At 42.8% G+C, this 17922-nt stretch overlaps 1 protein-coding gene across 2 annotated transcripts in view; it reads left to right on the top strand.

Moving 5' to 3' along the window:
• SYNPR (synaptoporin) overlaps positions 1-17922 on the top strand; it is a 289023-nt gene that overhangs the window by 175748 nt on the left and 95353 nt on the right. For both annotated transcript variants that reach the window (XM_014859284.3, XM_070492940.1), the window contains one exon: positions 7259-7383. In XM_014859284.3, coding sequence (XP_014714770.3) covers positions 7259-7383 — 125 coding nt within the window. The remainder of the gene's footprint in view (positions 1-7258; positions 7384-17922) is intronic.

The raw sequence follows: 17922 nt of genomic DNA, 5'->3' as shown, positions 1-17922 counted from the left end.
GCGGTGGGGGAGGGGAATATGTTTACTTATTTAGTCAACAAGTATTTAGGGAGGACCTCCTTCATGCCAATCACTGTGCAAGGTGGCAGATTCAGCAATAAACAAAGACAAGGGTATTACCTTTCCTCAGGAAAGTGGTCAAACAAAACACAAACGGGTGAATAAATAATGCCTAACAAATACAGATTTTAAAACATCTGCTCATGTAAAATAAAACCCAGGAAATGAGGGGACCAGGGTGGAGGTGGGCCCGGGTCAGGAGTCCTCCTCTAGATAGTGTAGTCAAAGAAGACTTCCTGTTTACGACGTTGCTCAGCTTATTCAGAGAGGGCTGGAGAGATGAGAGTGTGGTAAGTCAGAAGCTAAGAGACGATGGGAGACGAGGTGCGCTGGGAGGTACGATTCCCTTTGTTAATGTAATCCTAGGGCCCATGGCGGTGCCTGGGAAGTGACAGGTGCTCGGTCAGTGCTTGAAAGCTGTCTCAGCTGCATTTCCCAAAAGCAGATCCTGAGACAAGAATTGAGGCTCAAGAAGTTTATTTGGGTGGTGACTCTAGGAAGCACAATGATGCTTGGGGAAATTTGACACAGAGAGGAAGAAAGCCAGCCAAGGGTGTGTTAATGAGCAGATGTTGCTGTGAGCAACTGGGGCTCAGTCCCAGTGGGCATCCTCTGAAAAACTGTACTGAACATGCCTCAAAATTTCCCCACGGAGGGGCAGGGACACTGGGGTTTTATCCACCAATTTCCATCCCACACAGTTTGGAACCTGCTGGGGAATTAACTCCTGGGGACTTCCACCATGCCCCATTCACAGTCTGAGCTCGTCTTGCTGCCTGAGAAAGCCCTCAGCAGAGAGACTCGGGTGTCTGAGGAGGAAGCCTTTGGTGTGTATGAAGACTGTCCCCCTGAAGCTGCAGGTGGCCTCTAGGGCGGGCTAAGGGGATCTAGGCAGAGTATCAACAGCCTCTGCTGCAATAACTAACTAAGTGAGTAAGTGGATAAATGAATGAAAAGAATGAATAGCTGTACCTGATGGAAGAGGAGTGAAGCAATGTAACAAGCTGAAGGTTCTTGCCCCAGGGGCAGAGTCAGGGACAGTCCCCTGGTGGCAGTGCTATGCTGGAGCACAGCTGGTTGTGCAGCTGTCTTCCCAGTCAAGGTTCAGAGTTATCATGTTGGTAGCTTGGAATTGGCCCCGGTGGGAGCATTTACACTGTGGAAATTGGCAAATGTGGTAATCAAAGCTCTATGTTCTGGAGATCTGATTGTCAGCACACACGGCATGGTAGTAATGTGAGAACCAATACTTGGTCCCAATCTCCCAATCCCTTTCTTACCAGCCTCCTTACTCTTCCTTATTTATTTCAAGGCATCCTTCATGCCTGGGTTGTGTACCAGGCCTTGGGAGATGTCCCCACCCTGACTTCACTGCAGAGCACAGAGACCTACGACAGCCATTAATCAGCCTGATTTCCTGTCCTCCTCCAGCCTGTTGCTTTCAACTCTGCCTTGCAAATTAACCAGAAGGATTAGTGGCAGCTTTCATTAATATTCCTTGTGTGGTTCACTTAGTTCCAAGGAGGGAGCTGCTTGCCCTCTTTTCAGGGGAATACCTTTGGTGTCATTAACTGTGCAAAGATATTCCCATTTTGGGGGATTTGGATTTATGGATGTTTATTAAGCCAGAAAATGCAAGGCAATGCCTCTGTTCTTTCACCTGAATATATTTCTAATCGCACTGCATACAAAGGAAATCTCTGCTGGCTAATTTTGTCCATTTAGAGAGTAAATTTTTGTTGTTAGGAATGGAGCCGTAGATTATCCAAGACAGTAGTGAAATGAGAGTTCATTGCAGGAGACTTATTTCAGTGAGAAGTGAATGATTGGGCCAATGGTTATGATATTATCTTAGGACATGCTGGAAGGACGTGCTCAAATTCTCCCATTTCAGGAGAATTGGGAGCTTGAGGAAAGATGGGAACACAGGGGTTGTATAATTTCACTTGATTGGGTAAATGGACTTTTGCCCCTGGGTTGTGCCCTCAATGTCTATAAAGGTGAGCAAGTAGACTCTATTACCAGAAAGAAGGCAGTGTTGGTTGAGGATCAACACATGGAGCCCAAAGTTTGGAGAAAATAACACATAAGTGCATGTGCACACACACAAATGCCATCCCTTTACATCTGTCATCAAGTTGCTTGTAGTCATTACAGAGTCAGCCTCAGATGGAGGTTTTTCTCTCGAGTCCTTCTCTCTCATCTTTCTACACCCCACACATCCAGTCAAGATTCTCCTCGGGCTCTTTTCCCTCCTTAGACTTCCAGGACTCACCTCCAGTTCTCATTCCATCTTGGCTGCATAACATAGTTTTCCCATCTTTTCCATCTTCCAGAAGGGGATATTGTCTGTCTTAGGAATTAGCATTAGTCTTGCAGAGCCAAACATCTACAAAACACACAAACCTTCTTCTTACTGGTGTTAATGGCCTCTCAGAGTAACAGTTGTCAATCTAAGGAATTTTCTTTCTCTTTAAAACATCTCCCAAGATCCTCCTTCTAAAATCTTCCACCCATCAAGAGTGAAAACTGAAAGGAAGGAAGGAAGGAAGGTAGGGAGGAAGGGAGATGGGGAGGGAGGGAGGCAGGTGGGAGGAACAGAGGAAGAGAAGAGGGAAGGAAAGCAGCGAGGGAGGAAGGAAGGAAGGGAGGGAGAGAAGGAAGGAGAGGGAGGAGAAAGAGAGGATGAAGCACTCATCCTGTTTGGCTGGTGAGCTTGCAGGTATGTTTGTGAGACACTCAGGGGAAACGTGGAGAACTTCAGGACACTAAAGCACCATGCTGCATTTCTGAGCAAGAAGACTGGACCATTTGACAGTCAACTCCTTCTACCAGGTGGCCGGAGATTCTTCCTCTTGTTGCTCTCGAGCTAATTAGAAGAATGCTGATGCAGGAAGTCTAGAGACAAGGATTCTATTTCCGATTCTGCTCCAGCTGAGTTGGGGCCAGTGAATTTTCCTCTCTAGTGCCCAGTTGCTTCCATAGTGTAGTGGTAATAGCGTAGTAGTAGCAGCAGGAGAGGGAGAAGAAGGGCTGATGTTTATTGAGGGCTGTGAGCCTGATGCTTTACATGTATCCTTTCAGGTAATGGACACAAAATCATGTAAGGGAAATATCATTATCCTCAACCTCTTTCACCATCCAGCTGCCACATTGACCCTCCACTGGTTCCTTGAACTTGTCAAGCATTTCTTCCCTTGGGGCTTTCATTTAAGCTGTTCCCTCAGAGCACTTCTCCCAACCCCACCCCCTGTTGTGTGGCTTCCTCTCTTTCATCCTCAAGGTCTTAGCTTAAATATGACATCCTCAGATATAACTCCCTGTGTAGAATAGGTTCCCATTGAAACACTTACAGTTTGTAATTATTTCTTTTCAGTTCTGTCTCCTCCATCTGGCATTAAGCTCCAGAGTGGGCAGGGACCTTCTTTCTCTTTGTCTTTTCTCTGACTTTTTTGTCTTTCTGTTTCCCACCAGCTGGCACATGGTAAGTATACCATAAAACATCTGCTGAATAAACCAGTGAATTAGTCCTGATTTAATAGATGTAGGAACTGAGCTTTGGAGATGTTAAATAACTTGCTCAGGGTCTAGGAATAGGACTCAAGCTCAGGTCCGCCTGACTCCAGAACTGCTGCACTCTGCTACCTAGGGCAGAGTGGCTGGGCGGGCTAATGGGAGGGGAATGAGTGGGAGGATTTCCAAAGTTCCCTCCCATTCTACATTTCTCTGCAACACCAAGAGAACTTTGACACCCAAAAGAGCTTTCAGTCCCCTCTCTCCGCTAGGTCTTGATGTATTCTAATTACAGGGCCAGGACGCTGGCTATTAGACTCTGAAGAAGTTGATTTCAGTCTCCCAAACATGAAATCAACCAGCCCTGTAATATGTTATTCACTCAGCAGGATCTGACTCTTCCAGTGTTATACAGACATTATCTGTTTAATCCTCATCAAACCCATGTGAATTTGATATCGGTCACACAGTATGATTTCCCTTTAATCAGTGAGGTCTATGGGGAAGGGAGAAACTTAACCAGACAGCCTATAGATATCATATTTAACTCGAATACCATGTCTCATGTTTTCAGAGCTCCATAGAAGTTAAAAGAAAAATTAGTAGTGTGTGTGGTTTCGATAGTCTGATGCCTTCTTTCCATGCATGTAACATTTTGAACTAGTTAAATACATAATTATCATTCCATGTTAAGTTCATTTCATGGTAGTTTTAATAATACTTTGCTGTATTTAAAGCACTTTAAAGCCAAGAGTAGTTTCTTTATAGCCATTAAGTGCCAAAATTAACAAGATTTGTCTTTATGTCCTTCAACTCAAACTTAATAATTTTAATGTTTCAAGGAATTTTTAAAAATGCAACTGTTTGAAGTCATTATGCTACTCTCCTACATTTTTAATATAGGAGTATTAAGCTTCATACACACACACGTATACACATGCACACACGCACACAACACTGTTGTCAAGAGGAAATATGATTGCATATGGTAAGTGCTGGGCACAATACCTGGCCCACAGTGGGTACTTAATAATGGCTACAATGGACAATTATTCCTTACCTTCACGTGTACAAGGGCGCTCGCCCCAGAGAAGTGCACATGTGTAAATACCACACAAATCTCTGGGTGAATTGGGGGGTGGGGCTGCACATAAATACATACTCCATCTCATTTAATTCCCTCAGTGATTCTGGAAGATACAGAGGATATCCCCATTTTACAGATGAGGAAGCTTGGATGGGGGAGGGCTATCCACAGCCATAGCACAGGCTTTGGGATCCATTACTCCATTCTTTCTTCTGGAAGAAATCTTAACAAAGGCACTATCATGACATGGCACAAAGGGCCAAGACATCCAGTGTTATATGATGAAACCTAGATTTAAGCATTGAACAATTAAAATCACTTCCTCCTTCTTCCTGCCAATACTAGGAGCTGACAGAAAGTGAGCATTTGGTCATGCATAGTGAGCAAATCCACACCACAGGGGTAAAGAGCAGGTTCCCTTCGGCGCTGGCATTCTCTGTGCATCATCCCCAGATTGCGGAGTGAGTTAGAGTAGCTTCTGATGCCTCCTCAAGTCCCAGCGGTGAAGCAAACTAGGAAGAAAAGCAAGCAAAGCAAGAAAGACGAGTTTTTCTGGCGTGCTCTTATGTTGGTTCCCTCGGGCTGATGTTCGTATAGAGTTAGCTAGGGAGTGAGTCTAAATTTCCTATTTTATGGCCTGGAACATCTTACCAAAGATCTCATCCACATCTATTTACAGTAATAATATTCATTAACATTTATCAAGCGCTTATTCTGTGCCAGGATCTATCGTAAATGTTTTACACACGTTAACACATATAAACACATTTTGCTCTTATTACATCTACTATATCTTTTGGTCAAGTTGTTTCTGTTTCTAAAATACTGATTTTAAAAATGAATAACAAAACCTACATGCACAGAAATGGTCCAAAAAAATATTGCTTTCCCTGTGAAGGTTTTATCATTAACCAGTCTTTTCCTATTAAAGTTAAATAGCCAATTGAGACAAACAGTTCTAGGCTTTTCTTCCACCACGAGAGTGAGGTGGCAGGTGTTATGGATAACATTCATTTCACCTTCTGAACTTTCTGAATGGATTCGGTGACATTGCCAGCTCCAGCAGCCTTCTTGTCCACAGCAACTGTCTACCTCGTATCATGAATAGCAAAATGACCCGGAGGAGTTCATATCAATGCTGTTTTACTATTGAGGAAACGAAGGCATGGGGAAATTCAGCATCCTTCCCACGGTTACATTCCAGAGCCCATGCACGCAACCCTTACACAGCAACTCCCCTCATTGGGCAAAGTGAGCTAGTGTTCCTAACAGGGGCCCCAAGCTACTGCAAGAAGCTGAATTCCAGAATTAAAACAAAATAAATGGGAGTATTACAGCATGGATTAGTGTTAAATGCACTTGATTGACTTTCTTGGGAAATGAAGGGGGAAGTCTTCTGAATTTAGCCGAACTGACTGGCCAAAGTCTGGCAGTTGCTTACTTCCCATCTGAGGCCATCCCCACCCTCCCAGATGTATATTCTTTCTTGAAGACTTCTCTGAATTCCTGCTCCTAGCTTTCAGTATCTAATTCCCACAGATCCATGTTCTACACCAGAATAGACTATGGCATTAACTGGTAACCAGTGGAAGCTTTTAATAGTTGACTTAGAAAGAGCAACTGACACAGGGATGTAACCATCAAGGGGGTTTGAGGCTAACAGATACTGAGATTTTCTGCTGTGAAATAGCATCTCTCAGATACTCACCTACTTTTCCTCAACACTTAAGCTCTAAAATTCTCTGACTATGCCTTTTTAAAAATCTATAATTTTCCAAAAGATAGAACATGGTTATTGCAGAAAATTTGTTGTAATAGCAGCCATATGTACAGCAGAGCAGAACCCTGCCTGGTCTTTTTGTGCCACCCTCTCACCTTCCAGCGGTGTATCAGACAACGCTCCGCTGCTATTCATACGGTTTTCATAGCCAATCTTTTTGGAAGTGGGTGGCCAGGTCCTTCTTCCTAGTTTGTCTTAGTCTGGAAGCTCTGCTGAAACCTGTCCACCAGGGGTGACCCTACTGGTATTTGAAATACTGGTGGCATAGCTTTCAGCATCACAGCAATATGCAGCCACCACAGTATGACAACCAACAGCGGGTAGTGTGGTTCCCTGACCGGGAAATGAACCTGGGCCACGGTGGTGAGAGCGCTGAATCTTAACTACTAGACCCCCAGGGCTAAGCATTGCAGAAAATATAGATAAACAAAATGAAGAAAGCAAAGAGACTCCCCAAATTCTTTCCACCAGCAGACATCCTTCATTAATCCCTTGGTGCGTAGCTTTCCAGATGCCATGATGTGGGATTACATCTGTACCTTCTGAGGCATGACAGCTCTTTACACACTCAAACACAGACATTTTCTCCTTGTGTTTAATTTTTGTCCAAGCGTAATTACTCCAGCTTGCCAGACACCACCTCCCCAGTTCTTACTATCATCCAGGCCTCCATCTTCCAGCCTGAACCAAATATGGTGTCGCATTTCAGAAGAACCATAACCTTTCTCAATCCAGACACTGAACTCCTATTGACATATCTCATTAGATCAGCATCGTTCTAATAGCCGCCTTCTCTTTTGTTTCTTTGTTCTCCACAGCTTTTTGCAATCTTTGCATTTGCAACATGCGGTGGCTATTCTGGAGCCCTGCGGCTGAGTGTGGACTGCGTCAACAAGACCGAAAGTAACCTCAGCATTGACATAGCGTTCGCCTACCCGTTCAGGTAGGGAGTGGTGCTTCCTGCTCGCTGGCCTCACAGAGAGGACACTGTCTTTTTGATGTGGTTCCTCAAAAAATAATGCAGTCTCCTAGGGACTCCTGGGTAAACAGAAAGGATTCTACTTGAGCCCGCAAAATACCTGAACAAGGAAAATACCCACCTACCTCTCCACCCTGGGAGGATTTGTGAGTTGTACTTTCAAACTAGAATTGACTTTCCTCCAAAAAATGCTACAAATGGCCCAGGATTGGGGGCTATCAATACAGAGACCTCAGTTATACAATGTCTTCCTCCCCAACCATATTTCCAATCTTCAGGTCTCCCAAATTCTCTCTAGAATTAGTATCACCTCTAATTTCATACTGACTATGAAATCTTGGCTGATAATGTGTTATCAATTAAGTGTTAATATCTAATATTGTTTCCATCTGCCAAGTACTGTACTTGGCTGTTTACTTGTTTCATCTCATTTAGTCATCACAATGACCCTTAGAGGGGAGTACAATTGCCATTGCCACTTACAAATGGGGAAACTGAGGCACAGATATGTTTGCCCACATTCCCTCGGCCAGTAAGTCAGGATTTGAGCCCTCCTAGGTTGAGGCCAGAGCTCACATTTCTATTACTATGCTTAAATTACTTGAGATAATTCTTTCAGTCCCTTTATGAGTTCAGTCTGAAAGATCATACCTTATCTTTGTCTGTGCCCTGTCTATAAAATGATGACTAGTCACCTACCAGGGTTTATCCCAAATCAGACATCTTGTGATTCTGATCCTTATACCCAAAGCAGATTAATTGAATTTAATTTTAAAATAATTTATTTCTGTAAAACTGCCAAATACTTGGCACAAATAACTGGTGTTTTAGTTTTTTGTTTTGTTTTGTTTTGGTGAGGAAGATTGGTCCTGAGCTAACATCTGTTGCCAATCTTCCTCTTCTTGCTTGAGGAAGATTTACACTTAGCTAACATCTGTGCCAGTCTTCCTCTATTTTGTATGTGGGTCACCACCACAGCATGGCTGACAAGTGGTGTAGGTCTGTGCCTGGGATCCAAACCCGCAAACCCAGGCCACTGAAGCAGAGAATGCCAAACTTAACCACGCCATGGGGCCAGCCCCATAACTGGTGTGATTTTTGAAAAGAACTTTCAACATAATGTTTGGCATCTTATTAACATAGTTTCTTGTTCACTTCAATTTAACAAACATTTATTGAGTAATCACCTTGTGCCAGACATGGTGCTGGCTCTGGAATTACAGAGAAAAGTAGAAACTGACCCCTAAAAATTTTACTTAAATTGGCAAGTACAGTATTTTCCAAACTCTTTCCCGTGGAGCCCTAGATATTTAATATTTCTAAAAAGAAAAGAAAGAGGAAGGCCAATTTAAAAATTACATGATCAAATAAGTTTAAAAAATACTTCTAAGCACTTTGCCCTTCTAATGTGCATTTTGAATCACCAAGAGAAACACAATGTTTCCCAAACATGTTTGACCACAGGTGCTCTTTCTCACTGAGCATCTCAGAGGATTTGTATGTCATGGAATACAACCTTAATATATTGACTTACGGAAATTTTCCTAGTCCAAAACAAAAGTGCTTCAGTTCACAGTCAATGAATCACAGGGAAGTGGCTTTTATCTCAATGTACTGAGCAGTTTTTCAGGTGCAAACACCTCTGCCCAAGTAGATACTCTCCTAACTAATAAGAGAGTCCAAAGTTCAGAAATAGTAAGCATAGAATCCTGGTGATTTTGTAATAAGAGCTTCCTGTGCTGGTGGAAATGGGGGTGGGGGTCCTGGGCGCCTCCCTTCTTCTGAAAGTTCTGAATGAACTCCTTGGCTTTAGTGGAGAATGGCGAAGCCAATGTGTGCTCGTTGATCCACACGTGCGATCTAGGATAGGAGATAAGAATTGGCAATGGCTTGGATCTAAGACAGGAGATATGAATTATCAATGGCTGGGACCTAGGATAGGAGATAAGAACTGGCAATGGTTGGGCAGCAGGGATGGGATGCTTAGTAACATTAATCATGAAATTGTATGGCCTATATTACCCTCTATAATGATTTCCCACCAAGAGATGTGGTAGCAGCAGATGACTTGAAAGTCAATTTCTTAAGATTTGAAGAGCAACAGGTCACTAAACATTGAGTGTAGGCCTCTCGGTCTGTTTCTCAAACTGGAAGAGAGAAATCAAGAGACCTGTTTGGGTTGGAATGAGGATGGTGAGTAGAGTAATATTTAATTTCATGTAATCCTCGGCTAAGTGTACAATTTGAAAAGACCCATCAAGCAAGCAGTTTCTAGCCTTGGGCTTCTTCATTTTCTTCCCAAGACATATTCCTGCCCCAGTGAAAGACAACTGAGAAAATTGGATAAAAATGTTTGTTGCCATGTCTAAGTGTAATGGCCTGCTCGTAGAAAGATTTTTACTTGGGTTCTGAAACAAAGATGGTCAACCACTGTTTTTTCAGTAGCAGAACTTTTCTTCCAAACAGTACCTGGCTCAGAAGCTCTGTATATAAAATAGACATGAGTCATTGAGAAAGTTGAAGCAGGGGAGGAAAGGAGCCTGAAGCATCCAGCTGGTCCTCCTCAGCCCTCTCCCTACCACACACATCGCCCACCCACCGCGCTACAGCCCCCATAATATCTCCTCAGAACCCTAGGTCTCCTAGAAGCAATTTAAAAACCACTGTTCTAGAAAAAGCAAGAAAGGTCATGCCAGTCTGCTTACCACATGTGTACAACATGCTATCTGCTGTTAAGGAATTGTGGTTAGCCTACTCATCTCACAGGATGTCTTGCACTTTTGTCCCATTAACATCCATCTAGGAAGACATACCACTCAAAGAGGCTCCATTTTACTAGAGTTGCAATTTCAGTTGTCCATTTGGATACTTTAAAATGTTGTGCATTTATCTTTTTGGGAAGGATTTCGCTAGTAAGAAACCACGTCTAGAATTTATACAGATTATTTTGAAGTCATTTATTTTAGAAGAAGTTGGGTAAGCAAGATGTTGCTGATGTAAATGGTTAAAAAGTTATTTTCTCCTAAAACTTCATAACCCAATGCCAATGATTTGATCATAATCTTAGAGATAAAATAAGTGCATTCATCAGCTTCTAACTATTCAGTTTATCACAAACACAAGGAAGACAATAAACTCTAATGCCAAGTCCTTCAAACAAAAACAATTAGTCTGGCAATGACAGATCAAAGAAAGCTACTAAACTCTTTTATCAGAGTATCAGATGTAGGATAATGTCAATTTAGAAAATGCTAGATAATTTACAAAATATTCATGTGCTGCTTCTGATAAATATGCCAAAGTGTGTAACTCCTTTATGTCACCACATGTATGTATTTTTGATTCATATTTATATCAGAAGGAATTTGCATTCAGCAATATATCGTTTTATTATAGAAATAGAACATTTGTCACCTGACTTTCCTTTTGATTTGTGATTAAAATGAACAAGTAATATTTAGCTGTTTTCTCATCTACTATTATGTGATAATCTGGTAAAAACTTACTTGATCATTTGTGGTGGGGGGAGGCTTCCAAATTCAATATTTTAGCACTTTATACACAGAAGTGTGAAGTACGGTTTCTTATTTTAAGAAAGTTAATATATTTGGAGAAACCCTACTCGAAGAATGCCAAGTAACACCTTGCATTTACACATGAGTCATGTCAGACGAAAGATAGAAGAGGTCAGAGCAGAGAGTTTGGGCACCACGGGAACAAAAGTTTCCATGACAAAGGTTACATCTGAAGGGTCAGAGTGGGGAATGAATGAATAGATATGCAAATACTTACTGCAAGCCCATAATGTGCCAAGCGCTGTGCTAGCCACTTTCATGTATCTTATATTATGTAATCATTACACCAACTCTGTGAGGGTTACTATTATTCTGATTAAGAAGACTGAGTTGAGAGAAATTTGGTCAACATCACATAGAAAAGCAAATCCAGACTTTTGGATTTCATATATTCTACCAATAAATTCCATGTATCTAATTTGAATAAAAACTGAAGAAAGCAGTGTTCAGGTTGTTTGAAACATGGTGAGTAGAGCAAAAAATTTTGATGAGAAAAGTCATCAATAAAATTAGAGGGGCCGGCCCAGTGGCGCAGCAGTTAAGTGCACACGTTCCACTTTGGTGGCCCACGGTCTGCCAGTTCAGATCCCAGGTGCGGACATGGCACCGCTTGGCAAAAGCCATTTTTGGTAGGCGTCCCACATATAAAGTAGAGGAAGATGGGCATGGATGTTAGCTCAGGGCCAGTCTTCCTCGGCAAAAAGAGGAGGATTGGCAGTAGTTAGCTCAGGGCTAATCGTCCTCAAAATAAATAGAGGTAGAAAGGTGGTTTTTGGAAAGTTTTTAGAAGACATTGAATTTCCAAATGATTAAATAGGGGAGAAGAAGTAAAAGATGGCAAAAAGAGGCCAATAAGGAAATCCATTTTGACACGGAGAGTATACCTTTGGATTTGACCATGCAGAGTGTAAGGTGTCTTCTCTCAGGAAATTTTATGCTAAACCCCGTGTGAGAAGAGAGAGGGGAAACTTGAATGGAGGTGTAAGAATCATCTTCATGAAATGGAAAATAAGTCCTGGAAAAAGAGAGGTCTTCAAGAGAGTGGAAGAAGGGGAGCATAGGGCTAAGCTGTGGGGGAGGCCCACACTTAAAAGAAACAAAGAAGGAGAGGAGTGACTGAGGGGACCAAGAAGAGCCAGAGGGGGAAGAGATGAGACAACCAGGAAGTAGCGTGTACTTCAACCTCAGTTTTGGATTTTCGGAAAATAGATGATTGCTCAGATTTTGGCGATACACCATGGGGCCCGCAAAATGCATTTTGTTTAAGACATAGTCTATATTTTAAGTCAGTCCATCCCAAATATGTTCTCCAAGTTTGGTGATTAACCATACAGCCTTTCTCATAGGATAGCCAAACAACAAAAAGTAAATCATATTTACAGAGATTATGTCATGATCATTGCATCAGAATGTTAACGTATTTCTAGGTGGTGAGATTATGAATGAGTCAAATATTCTTTTTACACTTGTCCACATTTTACAGATTTTCTACAATAAGCTTTTAAAACTTTTTACACTGTTAATCCACTGAGGCATCATAGTGTATCTTCAACTTTAGAGACAGAGTGCCTGGGTTGGAATCCCCAGTCTGCTACTTACTGGCTGTGTGATGGTGAGAAAATTGCTTTCCATTTCTGTTCTTTATCTGTAAAACAGAGACAATGTTACCTATTTTATAGTAATGTTGTATTAAATGAGTCATATATGCAAAATGCTTAAAACAAGGCCTGGCATTCAATAAGTTCTCTTTTAGTATATTATTTTTACTTTCATAATCAAGAAAGCATAATTAAAAATAGAGAGCTCAAAAAGATACTCATCCTAGTTAATTAACAAAATTACCCTCAGGACAACAAAATAACCCCTTTATTATGTTATATTTTACCCAGAATGGAAGCATCCCCAACCCTCTGTCTCCCAATATGCAAGCATTAAAAGGTGTGTGCATATTTAACTGTCTCACATTTATTAACTTGCTTTTAGCTCTTATTTTTACTGCTTTTCTGGGTTGCTCTTTATTATTATCGGGCCTGTATTTTTCTTTTCTCATTAAACTAATGAGAGAATGGAAGCCTCCCAAAGTGACAGAACAGAGAATGCTCAGCAGCACTAGCATGATCCTCCCGAGGTTGGTTGGCATGAGCGGGATGGCAGAATGAGACTTGGAGTCAGATCCTTGTGATCCCTGAAACAGAATCCGATGAGGGGTCTTCTGTATGGAGCGAAGGGCGAGCTGGGGCTGCTCAGCTGGGCACTGCTACATAAGCACCATTCTCCTCTTCATGACTCTAGCCACTTGCTCTGTGATTCACCCACTCCTGTTGGAAACATGGGGCCAGGTGGTGGTAGATGCCAGGAAACTGTGGAGTTTCACCCATTATCTAGAAATGCTAGCTCTGTCAGAGGGGATGGCATTTTTCCCTAAGATCCGTACCCTAGAGCAGCGGTGATAATTTTTTTTTCTTTTTTACCTTAAGACCCAATTTGGGGAAAATGAAAGTGTTAAAGGCTGCAATTTTTTATATCTTGTGTTCAGGAAGTGCTGTATTTGCAATTACATTTAAGCGTTCATTTATTGTTTTTCATTACCGAAGGGTTTCACTCTTTTTGGCTAAAATTTCAGAAACTTTATAACTGCAGTATCTCATTTTAACGTTGTACCTTAAAATAAATTTTGTGTGTGATGAGACCTGGTGGTTCGATGGGGCAGAGAGTTGGGGAGATGTGAAGGTGGTGTAGCCAAAGGGTTAATGGTGTATCTCTAGCCAAACCTCGGGCTTCAGATCCTAGCTCTGCCACCTAGTGGATGGGCAAGTTATAACCTTTCTGGGCCTAGGTTTCCTTACTGTAAGAAAGAAATATTGTTAAGAGGGAAATAGTTGTGATTATTCAATTAGGTCATACAAGTTCTTTGTGTAACCGAGCCTGGCACACATCAAGTCTTCACTGATCATCACTGTATCATCCTTGTTGTTGATATTATTAATAGTATTATTAATCAAATCTAGTGCAAGAAACTGTCACCAGAATACAGCTGTAGACCAAAGACAAGGACAACCCTATTTGGAGATTTCTGCAATGAAATGAGAAGCTATCATTTGTAGGGAATGTCTGCAGGGACCACAGAAAATGTAGTACAATGGCTGCTGGCATGGAATGGGTTAAATGAAAAAATCCGTGAATGAAAAATTAATTTGCTTCACTCCCATCCCACTGTTCCCCCGCCCAACCTGTAGAACTGCTAGATTGGAACACTCAGGTTGCAACATTTCCCCAAAAGGAGAGTGGTGGTGGGGAATCAGGTAGAGGGATGTATTAGTTTTGGTTCTCCCAGAAGCATACCCTGAGACAAGGATTTGTAGTTTTCTTGGCAGGCAGGTGATCCCTGGAAGCACCAGTAAGGAATGGGGAAGTAAGACAGGGAAGGAAAGAAAGCCAGTAAACAGTGGATTGGTGGGCAAGGTACCACCATGGACAGATGGGGCGACTGAGACTTCTAGGAAATCATGGATAATGTGCTTCAGAGAGATTCTGTCAGGCAAGTGTTGAAGCTAGCGTAATTATCCACCAACTCATGTTGGCCATTGGTCAAAAGCTGCTCCTGCAGGTGTGAACTCCCTGGCACTGCGTGCAGACCAAGCCTGCACCTGCAGCCCGAGAAAGCCTTCAGGCGGAGATCTTGGATGCTTGCATTAGAAAGTCATCATTGTGTACAAACATGATGAGTGCCAGAGAGCTATGGGTGGCCAACCGATGGCCTCTAACAATGGAGAGACTCTTTAATCATCTTTCCTAGATCTGTGAACGACCTCATGTTGTATCATTTATCCATTCTTTCAGTAAATATTTATGGAGCAGCTACAGTGTACAAGGCCCTGAACTATAATAGGCACTTGGGAGGTGTTGATTGGTAAAGTGGACAGAGTCCCTTCCTTTGTAAAATGTACAATCGTATGGGAATGGGAGGAAGACAAGAAAGAAGTAGACAAAGAATACACACACACACTTACAGTGGTGTTAATTTCTAAGAAGGTGAACATTGTACAGAAATGTAAAATAAGTGTTGGTGGAGGTGGAAAGGGTTAAAGGACACCTACTTATATAGAATGATCCAGAAGGGCCTCCCTGAGGAGATAACATTTAAACCACTCTAAAGGGAAGAGGAAAGAATGTTCTAGGCAAAGGGAACAGCATGGGCAATGCTGAGAGGAAATTAAGAAGATAAAGGGCTAGCGGGAGAAGCCATGCTGTTTTAGGTTAGCTGGTTGGGGGGAAATCTCCCCGATGAAGTGATGCTGGAGTTGCAGACCTGCACGAATTGACAGAGAGGGAGAGAGAGTGTGTGTGCACCACAAAGATACCTGAGGAGTGTATTCCAGGGTGGGGGAAGAGCGGGTGCAGAGGCCTGATGTCTGAGCTTGGGGAGAGTGTGAGAACCAGCAAGGAAACCAATGTTGCTGGCTTGGAATGCAGAGGGGGCAGCGGGGGCAGGAGACGAAGTTGAAGAAGCAGGCAGAAGCTGCATCAGGCAGCGTCTCGGGGGATGATATGAGGCATTTGGATTTTATAGTGAGTGAATGGAAAGTCATCGGAGGCTTTGAGCACTGGAGTCATGCAATTTATGTTTGTAAAAGACCTTGCTTGTGGCTGTGAAAATAGATAGACCTAAGGGAGCGTGGGGTAGGGATAAAGTCAGGGAGGCAGTTAGGAGACAGCTGCAGCCCCCCGGGCAATTGACGGTGGTGGCTTGGACAAAGGTGGAGGCAGCAGCAAGGGGAAGGCGGGATATATATCACATCATATCTGCATGGTCATCCACACCTCACCTCCTATGGGAATTTGCATCTACAACCCAGCCCTGTTTGTCAGCTTTTTCCATCACTTTTGCCAGTGATGTTCGGTAGCACTTGATTGGTATTAGGAGCAACTTCAATATTTTAAGTTCTTTGTCCTTGACATTGGCTTATGGGCACCCCTTGGGGCCACTAGTTTTTCAACACTGCCTTATGGCACCACCCAGGACAGTCAGAACACAATAGGCAGTCAGCTGACTTAACTGGAACAGAAACTAACATGATTCCATTGAGACATGTTTGCGAATGCATTTCTGAAACCAATAAGAAATTTATGAAGTAGATAATAATTCCACTTTGTGGAATATGGTTTTAAACAAGTCATTGCCAGTACTGGTCAGGGTCTAGTCAGGAAAAGAGAGCTCATGCCAGGTGGTTCAATTTTAACAAGTTAACATAGGGAAGTGGGGAGACAGGGCTTGGATGATTGGAAAGGGGACCAAGAGGCAATCCAGAGGTTAGCAATTATGGGAAGCCACCACCACCCTAAGGCTAGAGCAGGGGTCGGCAACGGAAGGCCCTTGAGGCAAATCCAGCCAGCCCACTGCCTGTTTTTATGTGGTTCATGAGCTAAGAATGTTTTTTATATTTTTAAATGATTACATTTTAAACATTACATAAGTGCTGACAAAATATCCTTGGTTTTGCCTACTGGCCCATAAAGCCTAAATTATTGAGTATCTGTCCCCTTAAAAAAGGAAGTTTACTGACCCCTGAGCAAGAGGCACAAAGGGAGGAGGTGGTCTTATTAGAGCAGAAGATGGGGCCTGTGTGGCAGAAGCTGGGACCATAGAGAGAGGAGGCAGCCAAAAGGAGCATGAACCAAGGAAGAGATGCGGCCACTGCTGGAGATGCTGCCCAAAGCAGCAAGAGAAAGAGGGGGCGAGATACCCTGGCTTCTCCCTGGCTTCTGCCCTCCAGTCTCCTACCAGAGCTTCCCATTGGCCAAACCTAACTGGAAGGCGCTTAGCAAGGAAATCAGGCCCCTGAGATGCAGAACAGAACAGGGGAGGAGCAGGGCACAGAATTGAGAACAAACAGGCAATGACCAGCACAGAGTTCCTCTCTGAACCTCAGTTTCCTCATCTGCCAAATGAGAAAACTGGATTGAAGCTTCCTTGAGAGAGAATTAGATCTCTAATTCTGAGAAAATAGAAATACATTGAGTTCCTTTTCAGGGAACAGCTCTACTTGACCTTGGCCGGGAGCCCTGAGAGTGCCCCAGCCACTGCTGCTTCAGAGAGAGGAGAAGGAAATGTAAAAATTCGATGAAATTGCTTTATGCAAGTCTCTTTCTTTCAATCTCATAAAGCTTGCACTGGTATTTGTCCTATTTAGGTAAAATCTGAACAGGCTTTTAAAGACCAGGATTGGGGCACTTACTGAAAATGATTGTAGGTTGTGTAATCAAGGCTGTTGTTTCTGTTGAGCACCCATAGGGAGGTGACAAGCGGCAGAGATTAAATCAGTGTATGCTGCGTGAGCCTTTTATGTAGTTCCCAGTCTCGCTGTGTGTAATTTTACAGAGCAGGCATGGGGGAGTGGTGTGGGCAGAACCTCATTACCTGGGAGAAGCTCTACAGCCTAGAAGAACGCAAACATCGTTTTTTTCCAAGTTATAAAAATAAGTTCTAGTTCTTCCTTTCATCTATTTTCTTCCTTAGATTTGGAGAGAGAGGAAAAAAAATGATTTTAAGTTGTCTAGAAAAGAACAAAGGAATCCAGCTAATAATAACAGCCCAGGAATGTCAGAAGGAAACATCCCACTCATATCTATATGTAAGTCCTGTCCTTTGAAAATGTTAGGTGCCTACTCCATGGTCCCATTAATCTCCATCTCTGCTTCCTTCTCTTCTGGAACCAGAGAAACGTTAAAACATTCTTTGTGTCCCCTGGAGCTATCAAGCAGTTGGCCAGAAGTCACACAATATACTTTACGAGGCCAAGCTGGTGTCAATTGAGTGGTGGAGCCCTGTGTGTCCTCTCCTTTCCCACCCTCCCCCCATCCCTGAGGGAATGGCATTTTGTGAGCCACGAGATGAATCGAATTCTCCCGGGGCCACGAGGTTAAACGA

This window comes from Equus asinus, chromosome 21 (genome assembly GCF_041296235.1).
Source record: "Equus asinus isolate D_3611 breed Donkey chromosome 21, EquAss-T2T_v2, whole genome shotgun sequence".
In the NCBI taxonomy this organism is placed as follows: Eukaryota; Metazoa; Chordata; class Mammalia; order Perissodactyla; family Equidae; genus Equus; species Equus asinus.
The sequence above is the reverse complement of the archived record's forward strand: the minus strand, read 5'-3'. Positions and strand labels throughout refer to the sequence as shown.